At 41.1% G+C, this 16,381-nt stretch overlaps 2 protein-coding genes across 3 annotated transcripts in view; one reads left to right on the forward strand and one right to left on the reverse strand.

Annotated features, from left to right (window-relative positions):
- Positions 1–10,728: 10,728 nt before the first annotated feature.
- Positions 10,729–13,810, forward strand: phox2bb (paired like homeobox 2Bb). Of its 2 annotated transcripts, none has more exons than XM_077609764.1 (3): positions 10,729–11,109; positions 11,651–11,849; positions 12,850–13,810. In XM_077609764.1, the coding sequence occupies exons 1-3, from the start codon at positions 10,869–10,871 to the stop codon at positions 13,298–13,300; spliced, it is 891 nt and encodes a 296-aa protein (XP_077465890.1). In that variant the 5' UTR covers positions 10,729–10,868; the 3' UTR covers positions 13,301–13,810. The 2 variants fall into 2 exon arrangements, with proteins under 2 accessions (XP_077465890.1, XP_077465891.1); XM_077609765.1 differs by having other exon boundaries at positions 11,651–11,838; positions 12,863–13,810.
- A 478-nt stretch (positions 13,811–14,288) lies between these two features.
- LOC144082636 (LIM and calponin homology domains-containing protein 1-like) overlaps positions 14,289–16,381 on the reverse strand; it is a 29,909-nt gene continuing 27,816 nt past the window's right edge. The window contains exon 28 of the mRNA XM_077609911.1: positions 14,289–16,379. Coding sequence (XP_077466037.1) covers positions 16,354–16,379 — 26 coding nt within the window. The 3' untranslated portion in view covers positions 14,289–16,353. The remainder of the gene's footprint in view (positions 16,380–16,381) is intronic.

The following is a 16,381-nucleotide window of genomic DNA, read 5'->3' on the forward strand; positions in this document are numbered from 1 at the left end:
CGTCCGCCTTTGTAAAAGCGGCCATCTTTCACTGGAAGGCCGGCCCCGCCCACTCACATCTACTTTGCTCGACTTGGGTTTTTCTTCGTGGCTTTTTGCCATTTTCCGATTGCAGTGGGGAGACACTAACTAACTCTTTCAGGAGTAGTGGTCACTACAGTGGTCCCCTATTCAAAAGTTATCAATAGCTTAGCTCATTCCCTGCCAGCCCAGGTCGCAGAGAATGTGTTGTGGTAGTTAGTGAAAAAGGGAAACTAATATAGAAAACACCTGTTGACGGCTATAAATGTCCGAGAGGCTCGAAAAGTATCTTAATGTCAACAATCTTTCTAAAGAGTATGCTGCAAAATTGCAAAATAGATGATTCATTTGTCAATTAATCCTGAGGCTGCATACATTAAATCTCTTAAAATAAATGGAAAATTTCCAGCTTTTCGAGTTGTCCATGCAAAAAAATGAGGCATGGATTTCACGCCAATGGGATTGTGTTTAACTGTAGTAGGCAACAATAAACAGAGAGAGGAGGAAGATGAGGAGGTCACATGATGTGATTACAGGAAGCAACAGACCATAATCACATCACAACGTGCACACACGCGTATTGTTGTTTTTGCATGGGGACACACATGAAATGAAAAGTCGCCTGAGGTAACGTTTGCAGTCAGTGCGTGGGAAGGCGGGGCCAAATATTCATCCATTTTTGAATCTATCATCCATCCACTTTTCCTAATGATTGAATTAAAGGCATTAAGCGAGACATCCTCTTCTCAACCACCTGCTCCATAGAACACCCCGTCTCTCATTTGCCGTCATCCATCTTTGGGCGTGAGCGTAACCCCTAAAAGCTTTCTGACTGCTCCATAATGGGGGACAGCGCTGGGTCAGGGGGCCAACAGGACCGTGAGCTCAATGTCGCCGTTGATGTTAAGGGGAGGGGAGCACCCTATTCGGTTTGACCCTTGCTTATATTTCCCAGAATGCTCCGTAAGAATTTCCAACTTTATGCTATCTATGGTCAAAACAGTACATCAATATATATATATATATATATATATATATATATATATATATATATATATATATATATATATACACACATATAATATATATATGTATATATATATATATATATATATATATATATATATATATATATATTTTTAGCAACGATCAGATTGCAATGCAAAAAAAAAGCTCAACATTACATTAGTGTTGCACTGATACAATATTTTTGATTACCGATGTCAATTCTGACACCTGGCTGTGTGTTGCATTTTGCTTTTAATACAGCATAATCACATACAATGTAATTGTTGTAATAATTGCAATATAGATGTAATGCATACTCACTTGAATGTAAAGTAATTGCTATTCTGGCTTGGTGAGACACTGCTTAACTCGATTTTCTGTCATTGACGATGCTAGACGTCCAACTTCAAAAGGATGGGAGGTCTGTTAATGATAAAAGCATGGGTGGGTGGGTGTTTCGTGGCTAGAAGAAAAGCAAATTTGACTTTTTAACTCATTGTCTGCCACGGACAGCAGACAAGCTAACCCAACTGCATTTATTAAAGCCCAACAACAACACGGATGGCCCTCCGCCAACAAGCGTCATGTTGGCGACTCAGTATGGGCGGGTTCGGGCGCGGACCGCATTGATGTCATTGCGTCTCGTCACGCTGACCTTTGCCGCGATGGCCGCCGCAGACGCGGCAAAGTCTCACATCAATTTGCCCCAATTGGATGTGGCATGTCTCGGCTAACTCGATTTGCCCACAAATGCACCTGTCTCTGCCTGCTCCACCCCCGTATAGATTGACTCCCCAGTGGGGAGGGGGCGGGAGTGGACCAGCAGACGACCCACCCCCCCCTTCCCAAAAATCCTTACTTACATTTGTATCAAAACAAGTTCTCATCTTCCACTCTGATCTTTTCTCTCCTTCTTACTTTGCAGATGTTGCCTCTCTCCAGAGTGTGTGTGTGTGTGTGTGTGTGTGTGTGTGTGAATGTATTTCTATGCGGGTGGGTGGGCAGAGCAGAAGGAAAGCCATTAGCCAGCCTCTAATCACATTAGTGAGACGTTAAAGGGGGGATGTGAGTTTAAACAGCCAGCAGCAGAGACGAGATGGAAAGGGTTGAGGATTTCAGAAAGGGGGGGCCGCAAAAGTTGTTTTTAAGGTGGGACGTGACTCGCGTGCGTGTGTCACGGGCAAGGTCACTTTTAAAAAATGGGCTGTCGTTATCAACGGTTGTTGCGAATGCGGGCGATGGGCTGCAAGGTTTAAGCATTGATTATCAAGCAATTGGTATTTTAGAAATGTTAAATAAAATTTGAATTCTAATTTGAAGAGAAACATCATTTATTTGAAAGATAATGAATTAAATATGGATTTGATTTCAGTCATTGTAGTCTTTAAATCACCAATTCAGCTGTCTGGTCATGAAGGAATTATTCATCAATTAAAACAAATTATAGAATATATTGAAAAATTGAGATGCAGGAAAACATGCATGAAATCCAAACCTATTGGAGGGTCTTTGTAATTTTCCAATTTCATATTGATGCGATATCCATTCTTGGGCTAAAAATGTGGTATTTGTCCATATTACACTTTGCCACAGATTCGGTTCGTCATTTCACAGGCAAAATTTCACACCCAATATTAGCTTAGCCGCGAGAGGTTAGCCGATGTTTGCCACTTCGCACTAGTTGTACAGAAAAAGAACTAAACGCGAGCTACGTCGTCTCCCATAATCGATATCGGGCCCCCAAAAATGGCGTAGGTGCAAAAAAAACCACACAAACATGATTAGCCTTATGAACTTTTTCTGATATTTCTCTATGTCTATTCTACTATGATAGAACAAATCGTTCCAAATGAACAGAGCACAAATATCGGCCCAATCGAGTTCTCATCTGACGCGAGAAAGGAGGCTTTTGCAGCATTTTCGAGCTGCCCGCATTGCAATCTGGCTCTTCCGTGGCAATGTAATTGTTCTCACCAACACATATTGCCTATCAATTTCGTATCCGACGTGCCACTCGGACGCCCGGCTCTAAATCCAATCCTGACTTCATCATGCTGTCACCTGACAGTTTTTGAGAGCACGCCTACCCGTCTCGGATGATCACATTAAGTCTTATTGCTCGGCTCGCGCTTTCCCCAGGACTCGATATCACCCCCGAGGCCGTCGGGCTTTCATTACGAGGGTCCGCGTTCGGGCCCGGACCACCTCTGACCACTGAGACGAAGCCTGGAAACTGTTTCCAGGTTCTCTAGAGATCCTCACGTGGCGCGGTGATGCATAAACATGAGAAGTAATGCGACGATTCATCATTAGGCGAGCGGAGGCCTTCGGGGTCCTCTCGCTCAGTCGTGATCAAATTTGCAGTTGGCGATGATGAGGGAGCGCACGGTCGCTCGCAAAAGTGCCCACGCCGGTGATTTGTCACGTCGAGATAAAACGGCAGGAGGAAGAGGAGGAATAGAGAAAAAGGGGCCTATTTTTAGGGCAGCCAAAGGAGCACATGTCATTAAGGTGGTAAAGTTAAAAAAAGGGTGAAATATTAAAATGAAAATGACAGCTAAAAATGAGAAGTCCTAATCATATATTAAAATCTGTGAGGTGGCGTTATGTACAGAATAACTGTGATGTGGTAAGGGAGCACGGTTTGAGTTCCAAATTCATATAAAATGACCGTGACCGGACGTTTGGTCGCCCAGGTGAATATCATTTTGAGAGCTGGTTTCAACAGTAGATATTTAGATATTAAACTCTCTCTCATGAATATAATTTTGAGAGCTGGTTTCAACAGTAGATATTTAGATATTAAACTCTCTCTCATGAATATAATTTTGAGAGCTGGTTTCAACAGTAAACTCTCTGTCATGTTGTCAAACGTCCGGCGACCAAACGTCCGGGCGACCAAACGTCCGGCGACCAAACGTCCGGGCGACCAATCGTCCGGCGACCAAACGTCCGGCGACCAAACGTCCGAGTACCTAAAATGACACTAGTATAGTTATTTTTTGACAGGGTCACCATTTCATAAGGCTTCAAAACCCTATTTAATTTCTACCCACTCGCTGTTTAGCAACGATTATCTTCATTACCCGCATGCAAATGAGCAGCGTGACGCCTGGTCGATGCAGGTGGAGGCCGCCGGCTCAATCAAGTGGTCACAACCGAATATGAAGTGAAGGTGGCGGGGAGGGGATGCGCAGGTGTCCGCGTATCCGTGGGCGGCGGGGGGCACACGTACCATCGTGGCAAAATGACGACCTTGACGTTTTATGATGGATGGCGAGGAACAGGGGGTACTGTAATTATGGCAGAGCTTCCTCTCGGCTAGACCCTCCGCGCCCACCCGCCCGCGCAGCGCCATTAAAAAGCTCTCCATCATTCTCTGCGCCGCCTTGTCGCCTGCCGCTCAGATGACCATTAATCGCCTCATTCCAGTAAAGGCGGTCCGCGCGCACAAAAGGCCGCTGTCTGCCGCTTAATGCATGTGTGATTAAGCTTTGAGGCATTATTAGCCAGCAGGTCCTTGTATAGAGGGGCCACATGCCTTCAGGGGGCCCGCGGACAGGGGTGCGCCGTGGAGAGGGAAGGAGGGAGGGAGCAAGTTAATGACACTGACCCTCACTTCCCCAACAGCTATTCAATTCAACAATAATAACGGGTCACGCAGCTGATTTATGGGGCCTAATCGTCGTCGATTGCTCATGCGGGGCTGGAGGGGGGTAGGGGGGGCTCGGAACGTAAAAATATGCTTTGACCTGCCGGTGTAAAACTGATGATGCTTCAAAACACTTTCTGAAATATTTTGGAAGGAATATGACAATCAGATGGACTATCTCATACAGGATATGCAAATGTGAGCAATGGGATATTCAAAGATATAGCCCAAAAATAGAGGGGGAAAAAAGACACATTTTCTGTTCGAATCACACAATTTGCACTTGAAAAAACAATACAATATGGCACAAAAAAGTTTTGCTGTTGTACCAATATTTGAGGAAAAACTGTTATTTCCAGTGGAGGAAAAATGAAAACATGTTAACAGTAAGTGACCTAAAAAAAATAAATCTACAGAAAGTGACTCAAAAAGGCCCTAAAATCAAGAGGTAATGATCCCAGAAGGAAGTGACCAAAAATCAACAAGGAGTAACCCACCCAAAAAACACAGAAGAGACACAAAATGAAGGCATTGCAGCCATTTTGACCAAATGGATCGGACGTCGAGCGACATCAACGGGAAAGTGACCGATGCACGTATCGCAGTCCGAACCGAGACATCCCGCACGGCACGGCCACGAAGCACAGTGAGCGCGGGCGCTGGCCAGATTGAATTACGAGTTTATTTACAGGCCGAAATCTCATGAAGGCCATCGGGCAGCCGCGTTAAGCGGCCGACCGACCAAAACGATGACAAGCGCTCCCGATAAGAATTTAATCCCGACGATTTTATGAATCAAATTCCTGAGCGCGGGGCAAAGAGATTTAATGATCACATCTTCTTCTTCCACCGTCCAAATCGGATTTGGAAGGCGGGTCGATGGACATTTGCCTGCGTTAATGTCCACGTGGAGCTCCGAGTCATTTAGGGATTGATCCTCTCGCTCGGCCGTGCCAAGGCCGCGTCGGAGGCTCCTGCGCTTCCTGATCTCATCCTCGAAATGAGATTTTTATGCTAATGCCCAGGCCCGCTTGCTCACTTAAGAGGCTGACGGTGGGGAAGAAAGATGCTGAGCTTTACGCATCTCAGCCTTTGCGAATCCTCTCAATGGTCATCAAACGATGACGCCATGCAATTGTCTGTCCTCAAACAAAACGCCCGACAAAAGTCGAAATATTGCAAGGAAAAAGGCATTAACATTAGGAGGTTTAATTAGGCGATGGAATGTTACGGGGGAAAGTTGTCACTTTATTTTAAGCGTAATATTAGCCGCAAACAAATCTGAAAAAATGACATGGAATTAGAATTATCCTGGTATATGCATTTAATGTTGATGTGCCAAAAGAGTAAGAATTTCCTTTTTTAAAATACTGATGACGGCCTCATGAACTGCTCTCAATATTTTCATGGGGGCGGCAAACTGCTTTGTAAAGAACGTAGTAGTCAATCCAGCAAAATTAACCACACTGAATCCATACATATTATATAAATATACCCCAAATTTTCTCAGTGTTAGATTTTAATCTTGTGATATTACGCAAAATAACATTATGACTTTATTCTCACAACGTTCAGTAAAGGCATGGAGTAATTCAACTTTAATATCGCATCACAATCATTTTTTTTCTCAATATATAATGACTTTATCTTGTAATATTAAATGCATGACTTATTCTCATAAGGCTAAAATTATTATTCTCATATACCTAATCTTTTTGTGTGTGTGATTGTGTGTAGCCCAATACTTCGTCATATGTGGTTCCAAGAGGCTGTTTTATGCATCATTTTAGGATAACCATTTTCATTTAATTGAAGTGCTTTTTAGTTATTAATTTATGAAAATTTAGAAATGATGAGAATGACTCTTCCAAGCAAAATGGTCAATTTCCTCTTAATGGGGCCTTGAGACCCAATTTTGAGTAGACCAGTGAAATTGGTGTCATTTATTTTTATTTTTGTGTGTGTTTCCATCATTGAAAGAGTTTTGGGGGCTTGGTTTTGTACACCACGGAAGTCTGTCCAATTTAATCAAGAAGGCTTTTCATGGCATAGCGCAACCTTCCACGAGCAAGTCTGAATGCATCGGTGACATGTTTTCATGCTGGTGCGTACTTCCTGAAGGCACGCGCGTGCGTGTTTGTGTGTACGCACAGACTAATTGAATTGGCTTCTTCTCCAGATGTCACGTTCCATCTGCGTGCTGGGAAACGCAACGCTTCTTCATCCCGTCTCACTTACTTTTAAGTCACATTTGTCATTGGCTCCCAAACAGGCCACCAAGAACTTAGATTTTTGTTGATGTTTTTCAAATTCAATTTCAGGCAACTTTAGAATAAAGCATGCATTTATCTTAAAATATTTACAGGTCTTCCCTCACTGAAGTACAATGTAGTATTAGGATCACAAATGGAAAAAAAAAGTAGGACTAGGACAATAAATTCATAATATTATGAGAATATTGTCATACCATGTATAATACTATGAGTAAAGTCTAAATATTACCATATTACTATAGTCATACTTTACATCAAATTATGATAAAAAAGTAAATTAAGTTACATTTTTGCAATATTACTAAAAATATTACAGCATAAATGTCATGTTAGGTATTTTAAGTTGTGCTTAATGGTTTTCGTTAAAATGAAATTTAAAAACAAGCGCTACTTAGTACTTAATAGCTAATTTTGCTCAATTAAACGCACTGCCTCCATACATATAACACCAACATAATGATAACGTTATTCTTGTAGCATTTCCACTTTTTATTATACAATTGCGAAATTGTTCCCGTAAACCATATTTTTCTTTGTGTGCCATTCATTTTTTGATATACAAAAGTGCATTTTGTCTGATCATAGTGGTACTCCTTAACTAAAAATACTGTTGTGTTAAATAATGTATACATTTGGTCATAATCATTAATAAAGGCCACATGTTATATATATTCTTGTGGGCAAATTTTGAAACTTAAGATTTTAGCCATGTTGGCAATTGAGACATCAAGTTAAAAGGTTGTTGTATGAATACGTACATATTAAAAGTGAACCAGCGGTGATATTAATGATGACAATAAGGAGTGACAAGGGGACCCCTCTGGCCCAGCCCCTCTTTAACCCACCACAATGGCATTCCTGGCCTCGGTTAAATGGAGGGGAGGCGTAAAGCTTTGTGTTGTGATTTATTGAAGTGAGGAACATCTTCATCTATTTTATACCACCGCCCCACCACGTCACCCTATTTTAGGAGGACCTTCATGTGCAACTTTAATGGCCGCTATATAGACTACATGGCTTTAATGATTTACTGGGGACAATATGCAACAATAGTTACCAGTCCAACAATAATCAAACAATATTGGTGCACACTTGAGTTTTTTGGGTCACTTGATGTTTTTTTAATCTTTTATTTTGTGAAAATTATTTTAACTCTTTCAGTGTTTACTACAGTGCACAGATGCTCAAAATTGCTATTTAAGACTTTTTCTCTGTGTGGGCTGGTGACTATTTTTGACCATTGAAAACACTTATGTTTTAGTATGCATATATTAATTTATATGCAGGGGCGAATGGGTCCTTCCAGTCAAAATGGACGTCTTCGCCATCATAAAAACCATCATAATTCGCACATTAATGGGTCTTGAATTTAATTGAATGCCATTGTTTTATTTATATGCTTGTTTTATAATTATTTGTAATAATAATGTATGAATACTGTGTATAATGGTTTAATTTGGTAAAATATACATTTTTTTACCGTACGTGTAAATATCTAAATACTCACATCATGCAAGTCCTTAAAATATTTTGTAATAAATGTTGTTGTTTTCATTTTAAAATCCTTTTATGGCCTTTTCATAATTTCAAATGAAATGGCATTACTTGTTTAACATTTGCACTTTTAATTTGAAGTATTGGTTCAAATTAGTGTACATTCAAATTATCTTTATATTTTTGTTCAATCATCTTATTTGGACTATCCCAACTGAAATTCATGGATAATTTAATATCTATATATTGTTTATTATCTTCATTTTTTCTATAATTTCTACATAAATGTGTGTGTGTTATGCATGTGCATCGTAGATATCGCTGGTTTGGTAGAGGCAGATGTGCCTCGTATTATGACCTGTGACTTGCAGCAGGTGTAAACATGGTAAAAGAGAAAAAGCAAAGAAAAGAACAAAGAAAATGGAGTTGGTGAGAAAGAAGAAATAAAAAGAAGGTGGGGAATACAGGGTTTGGACGGCGAGAAGGGCCAGCTTTTAATTGCGTTTGGACTTGTGCTTCCTTTTGAGCCTTATTCGATTACTTTTGCTGCCTTTGTGTGGCCGCCAGACGCGTGGAGGGAGGACGGTGGGCGCCGTTCGGACCTTTTCCCCCTCCGTAATCCAATTAGCTCAATTCTCCTTCTTCTGGCCTAGAAATGTAGCGAGCTGGTTCGTGTCAGAAAAGAACCTGCACGCCATTTACATAATTTGTTGGGCAAACTAAGCAAAATGACACAAAACTCACTGCAGGGGGAGGAGACGTAACAAATGCTTTTTGTTGCAAAAGACATGGGGTATTTTTGACTGGGAAATTTGAACAAAATATGGTTTTTAATAGGAGGGCTGTCAGCATATTTTCAGATTTTGTGGAGGAGAATCTGCTAGACTTGAAATTTGCTTGTTTGAATGGGTTTGGCCTCTTGTTTACATTTTTTTAAAGACATGAAAGCATTAGAGGAAGCAATAAAGACAATTAGGAAGTCAATTGAATGACGTTTAACAAGGAAAGGTGGATTGTTTATAATCATGTCGGTTCTATGAACTCACTTGAAAAAAAGATACTTATTCGAATGCATTGAGATTATGGGAGACTAATAAATCCCACAAAAAAAATAATAATTTATTCATTCAATCCTTTTCTGCACTGCTTAAAATATTATTTACAGATGATGTTTATACAAACACTGTAAGTTAATTTAACACAACTGAGAAAACATGTTTTTTATTTTAATTATTCATATTTTGACTTCATTTTCTGTAGCAGTTGAACCAAATACATGGTATTAACGCTATTTATTTATGACAATAAGTGTTTGTTCACTTGAATTTCACTAATTTATAAAGATGGGATATTCCAAGGGGTTTTAGTTGTTAGGATGTTTGTGTAAATTACACTTGTATATATGCTGAGTGGATTTTTATGCTGATTCATAGTAAAATTAGCAAAAGTTAGGCAGCAATAGACGTCCAATCTCATTGAACAGCAATTGAATGTTAATAGTCATCGCACACATTCAAATGCATAACTTCAATTACACACTATAGAGTTTACACCACAGTATTTTAGTGACGTACCGCAAATTCAGAATTTCTTTCAGCGCACCACACAATATTTTCTTATTGGTTTGCTATTGACGACGATAGACATCCCATCCCTTTTGACTTGGAGGGTTGGCAGCAATCAAGTTGGAATAAATTCAGAGTCATTTCTAATGTTACCAACCACTATTCTAATTTGAAAATGTAAAATTTGTAAGCGATCCAAAACGAACGCTTGCCCTTAAAGGCTCTTATATAGCTAAATCGCATGAGGGCGAATCATCGCCTTATAGGCAAGTGGGGAGATTGAATTAGATGCCCCCCCACCCAAAAAAAAGGGGCCACTCCTCGGCTCCTTTCCTGCGCCTGTAATGGCGCTATTGCTATTGCATTGCAATTAGAGGTGCAGCCACGTAGGGGCGTGGGGGTGGGGGGCTTACTTCTCGTGTCGGATGGGTTGGATCAATGATGCTGCAGCTCGGACGATAGATAGACTGATGACTTATTGTCATGTAAAGCAGGGAGGCAGCAGCAGAGCTCGTAGTAGGAAAAGGAGGACGGAAGGAGGCAGTGCACCAGCTTTTGTCCGCGCTGATGATGAGCTCTATATGCTCTGGAGACCTCCGGCGAGGCGGCTCTTAGGGGGCTTTTGACAAAACGCGACTGGGCTGCTATAAAGGGGGCCACTTTTGGAGCGGCCGCCGAGCAGTCAACATCAAGCGCACAGCCCTCCCCCCAAAATAGTAACAATCCCCATCAGCAGCATCAGCAGCATCAGCACCAGCATCAGGACCACCATCCCAGCCACAGCCGAAGCAGAAGCCCCCCGTTTTCGAGGATTTCGCTCAATTCTTTTCTCCCACGGGTTCCCCCCTTTCCCAAATGTATAAAATGGAGTACTCTTACCTCAACTCGTCCGCCTACGAGTCGTGCATGGCCGGCATGGACACGACCAGCCTGGCGTCGGCCTACGCGGACTTCAGCTCGTGCAGCCAGGCGGGGGGCTTCCAGTACAACCCCATCCGGACCACCTTCGGGGCCACCGGCGGATGCCCGTCGCTGGCGCCCGGTTCCTGCAGCCTGGGCTCGCTGAGGGACCACCAGAGCAGCCCCTACGCGGCAGGTAAGCACGTCGGGACATTTGCTTACACACAAATGAAGGAATTTTTTGGGGGGGCGGGCGAGTGGGCTCGTGCTTTCGTGTTGCGAGCCTAATTCGGTTACGGGCGCGTGTCACACCCGAAAGCCTCCAACAGAATTATCCTATAAGCCGCCCTAATGTGTTTACTTTGCGATGAGACGAATAATTAGATAAGCAAAGAGCAAAACTCATTATTGGAGACTAAATTAGGAGTCAGCGCGTGAGGCGAGCGCTTATGACAACTTGAGACGATTTACGCCCGTTTTGACACGCAATAAAATACTTTTACATGGAAAACTCACTTGTTGAATGCTTAAGTTTTTTTATTTTTTTATTTTTTATTTATACCCCTCCCCTACATTTCTCCACTATGCGTGAAGCTATTCAAAACGCACGCTGTGGTATGGTTAGTCATTTTATCTTAAAAAAATCCCTTCACCAGATTGGACGCCTATTTCCGTCTAAAAGTTGAAGCACTCCCGTTGGTGCATGATTTTTTTGTTGTTGCTTCCTCCCCCCGCAGTTCCATACAAGCTGTTCACGGATCACGGGGGTCTCAACGAGAAGCGCAAGCAGAGGCGCATAAGGACCACCTTCACCAGCGCGCAACTTAAGGAGCTGGAGAGGGTCTTTGCCGAGACTCACTATCCGGACATTTACACTCGGGAGGAGTTGGCCCTCAAGATCGATCTGACCGAAGCCAGAGTGCAGGTACGGTGGGATAAACATCGTCATTTTCAACATAGGCAATTTGTCAATCAAATAAGTCACTTCATTTCAAAGTTGCATTTCCAAAGTCCGATTTTCAGCTGATTTAGAAAAATGTTTGAAACATTTTTTATAGTGTAAATGGGGAGGAAAATGGCAATGCATTTTTTTTTAAATATTAAGTGGCTCAATTTGAAGGCTTCTATTTTCTAGTTCTGCTTTTTTTCATTCTATCAAAATATTTGATTCATTTCAAGTAACATATGGTCATTGTAGTTAAATCATATTAGTTCGATTCGATAAAATTAATGCATATTTGTACATTTTATAATTCCCCAAAAACATTTGGATTCTTTTCACAAATGTAGTCATTCAAGTAAAATGTGTTTTTTTCTTTCTGTAGGATTAATGTAAATATTTGAAGTGGAGTTACATTGGTGCAAAGATGAATAGTGACCGAGTGCTACTTTCCTGCACAGTATATATTTAGAACTAGCCTTTAATTTTCGCTTTAAAAAAAGTATCACCACCATTGATGTAAGTGTCCTTTTTTAACAATAAAATTATACTTACATTAATGCTGGTGACTGGTAGAGATTGCTGTCTTCCCAGTGAAAATGGGCGTGTAGCACCGTCAATGGCAGGCTATAAAAAGAAATGTTCATATAGTATTATTAGGTTGTAAAAACAGTGTATTATTTTTATTCAGTTTTTACAAACATTTACTTAATTAATATATTTAATGAAAAGTATGTGAAATTTATAGAAATACAATTCAAAAAATTAATGCAATACTAATGGACAATATTTTTAATGTAAGTATAATTACGTGCCCTTTAAAAGTTCAATTATTAACGGTTCCAATAATATCACTGACTTTCGTATAAAATAAAATCTAATGCATTTAATTTCTGATATGAACATATTCAGGTTAACAATATCTCAAAAAGGCCTACCTGGGATTACTGTATTATTATAATTATTTAGGACATTTAAAATTAAAACTATTTATCGGCTTCATCTCCAGGTTTGGTTCCAAAACCGGCGGGCCAAATTCCGCAAGCAGGAGCGTGCGGCAGCGGCTGCCGCCGCCGCCGCCAAATCCAGTTCCGGCAAAAAATCGGACCCGCGAGACGACGACAGCAAAGACGCCAAATCCACCGACCCGGACAGCACGGGGGGCCCCAACCCGGTGCCCACCTCCAACTGCGGGGGCCCCAGCCCCACCGGCGTGCAAATGAACGGCGGCAACGGCGGACAGGTGGAGGCCGGCAAGGGCGTCGTGTCATCCGGCATGGGTGTGACGGCGGTAGGGGTCACATCGGCGGGTCAAGGCTGGGCCCCCGCTCCGGGGACCATCACCTCCATCCCGGACTCGCTCGGCGGGCCCTTCGCCAGCGTCTTGTCGTCCTTGCAAAGACAGAACGGAGCCAAGGCCGCCTTAGTCAAAAGCGGCATGTTCTAATGACTGTCACAGACTGATGGACATTTCAAACCTGCTTGTTTTGTCCTCCTTTTGTGTGGCCTTTGCTGTACTTACCGAGAGCGTTCCTTTACACTTCCGAGCGAGCGAGCGTGGCGGATGGCCATTGGCTGCCGTTGAAGGCCATACGCGTCCAAAAGATCCACCTTTCCACCCATTAGTTGATCACTATAGTAGAATTCAATCCATTTCATTCACTGTTAACTTTCCCACTTCAAATGGATTGGACGTCTATCGCCATCAATGACAGCCAATGGGTTAAAATGTTTTCTTAAGGGAATGAAGTTATCACACGTAGCTTTTATTTATCGGTCCAAGGTTGGATATTTTTTCTTTTTAATACACCAATGGCCCTCTCTAATAATAATAATAAAAAAGGCACAACTACAGCAAAGCCCCCCTTCCCTTCCTACATGGACATGAATTTATGTTTTGTGAGTCTTTCTACTTCAGTGTGTTTGTGGCTCCAATTGTAAAGTGTTCAAACGTATTCTTGTCTCCTGATAGTTGAATTGTAGGCGCGTAGTCTTCATTTTATGTCGGAGAGTTTATTTTTGTTAAAAAGGGAATGTATGCAAATGTTGTATTTATTTAATTTGCATGTTCTTTTTTTTAAATCTCCCACTTTGTTGTGAGTGTTATTGTCTGGAAGGTTATTTATGTTATGTTAGGTACTGGATACTTATATTTAAGAAGGGAATATTTCTACGTGTGCACATAGTTTTCCAAGGTATTGAGATGGTTGTTGATGATACAAAAAAATAATAATTACCGCAAAAAACAAAAGGCCTTTTTTGTTTGTTTGTTGTTGCAGTTGTAGTACAGAACACACATCTATTACATATTTTTTGACATTATTTTGTTGCTTTTTAGCCCTTAAAAGAATCTTAAAAACCTTTTTTTCCACCTGATTCCGATCTCGTATGATGTGATCAGGCTGATGAAAGTGGAAAAAAAACACAAACTGATGCCGACTTTGGATGATTTTATTTATAAACACATCTTTGCATTGACACAGTGAAAGAAAGAATACATCTAAATGTGGTGATAGTTTAGGTGACTACTACAATAAATACACAAAAAGCCTCCACAGTACAAGAGGGAGAAGCGGGAAAATATTGACAAGAGGAAAAAGCTCGGCAAGCACATTGGCTATTGCTTTAATTTTTGAAAACCCTTTTTTTCTTTTTTTTTTACTTTTGGTTTTAGGCTTAAACGTGCATTTCATTTGCATTATTTGTAAAACATCTGCAGCACATTGAGCAGCTCTTCAAACGCAAATGAAGCAAAAAAAGGGTAAAACTCATTGCCCAGCATTGACAGCAATAAACGCCCAATTCATTTGGTAAGAAAATAAAAATAAAATCTTCCTCTGGCTAAGATGCACCCTTCCACCAATTTATCACTAGTGGACGTCTAAACCATTTAAAGTGGAAGTGCGGCATTAAATGAATGAATGCAAGGTTCATTTGCCATCCCTCTCCCACTTCAAAATGGATTGGAGGTCTATCAACGTCAACGGCCGTGAAAGATGACTGCCAGACCTCCAAGTTGAAATGGATTGGACGTCGATGGGAGAAAATGGCAGCTCAATTTTTGGGCTATTCAAACGACTATACGCGGAAGCCTGCATAGGTTTATCAAGAACAGAAAAGAAAACTTCCATTCAAGCATTGCGCACTCACTTTAAGGAGTTAAGAACAAAAATATACAAAACTGGATGATTCCGAGCGGCGCGGTTAAAGCGAAAGGTCAATTTTCAAATGGGACGACAAGTGCATTCAATCACTGCAAAATCACTGAGGCGGAAAAGTGGGCGACTTGCAACCAAGGAGTTTGCAGTACAATTACTAGTAGGCTTTGGCCACTTTTCTCCTTCAAATGAAATTTCACAAAAGATCCACCTCCCCCCCTTTTAAATGTTTCTTTCCCGCGTGGTCATCTTTTTTTGTTCCTAAGGCACGTGAAAGTAGCGAGTTAGTTATTGCCCAAGTGAATTACATTCAAAGCGTTTGTGTCAGTGGAAACTTTGCGGATGGTTTGGAATAACCATTTTGATCGTCGATACTCAAGTGGACGATTGAGTGCTCATTCAAAATAATGCTTTCCTTGGTGGAGGTCCCTTATTGCACGTTGCGAGGGTTCGTTTGCGTATCTCGCGTCTCAATTTCGGCAATGTACATCTTTTGGTGAAAAATAGTGGTCAGTTGCTTTCAAAATCCAATTAAAGTAGCGTAATTTTTGGACTATAAGTACTTTTTCATCCGCTTTGAACCCTGCGGATTACATTGCATTGCGGTTTATATGTTGATGAGCTGTGTGTCTTTAATATGTATAAGATAATTAATCATATTGGAACGCATAAGTAACGATACTCAGAGGTTTGGTATCATTTTCCTTGTTAATTCATTGGCTAGACGGCCGATTCATCTGAAATGAGAAGACTTCCAGTTCAAATGGATTGGACGTCTACTTGTGATAAATCAATTGTTGGTAAGGTGCATCTTGGCCAAGGAAGAATTGTATTTTTTACCAAATTGGATGCTATTTGTGGAGAAGTTTCATTCTCTGCCAACCTCCCAGTTCAAACAGATTGGACATTGGATTGAAATCCTTTTAAGAGTTTTGATTTAGTCGTTTTGAGAGCCACATGATTGCAAATATATCGTCAATGGCACTGAAAGAGTTCATAAAAAAATAATTCAATTTAGATTTTTTTTTATGTCATCACAAAAAGTGTACGGTGCGGCTATATATGAATATATACTATTTTCTTGTAAAAATTGGTGGGTGCGGCTTATAGTCCAAAAATTACTGGGAATAAACTGCGTTTGTTTTACATGTATGGAACTGAATAGCAGTTCAAATTGATTGTGCTTCATGCCAGTGATTGTTTTTCAGTGTTGACACTCACCAGTCAAAAAATAATAACACTGCGGTCAGTTGATGAAATAAATCTTTGCTTGGCCTCACATTATGACTGGGGGATTGGGCGGGGGCTTGGCAGGCGACAGGGTTCCACTTGACTGGAGGTGTCACAAAGTCGTGGGTTGTCCAGCCGCT

Source organism: Stigmatopora argus, chromosome 9, assembly GCF_051989625.1.
Source record: "Stigmatopora argus isolate UIUO_Sarg chromosome 9, RoL_Sarg_1.0, whole genome shotgun sequence".
Lineage (NCBI taxonomy): Eukaryota > Metazoa > Chordata > Actinopteri > Syngnathiformes > Syngnathidae > Stigmatopora > Stigmatopora argus.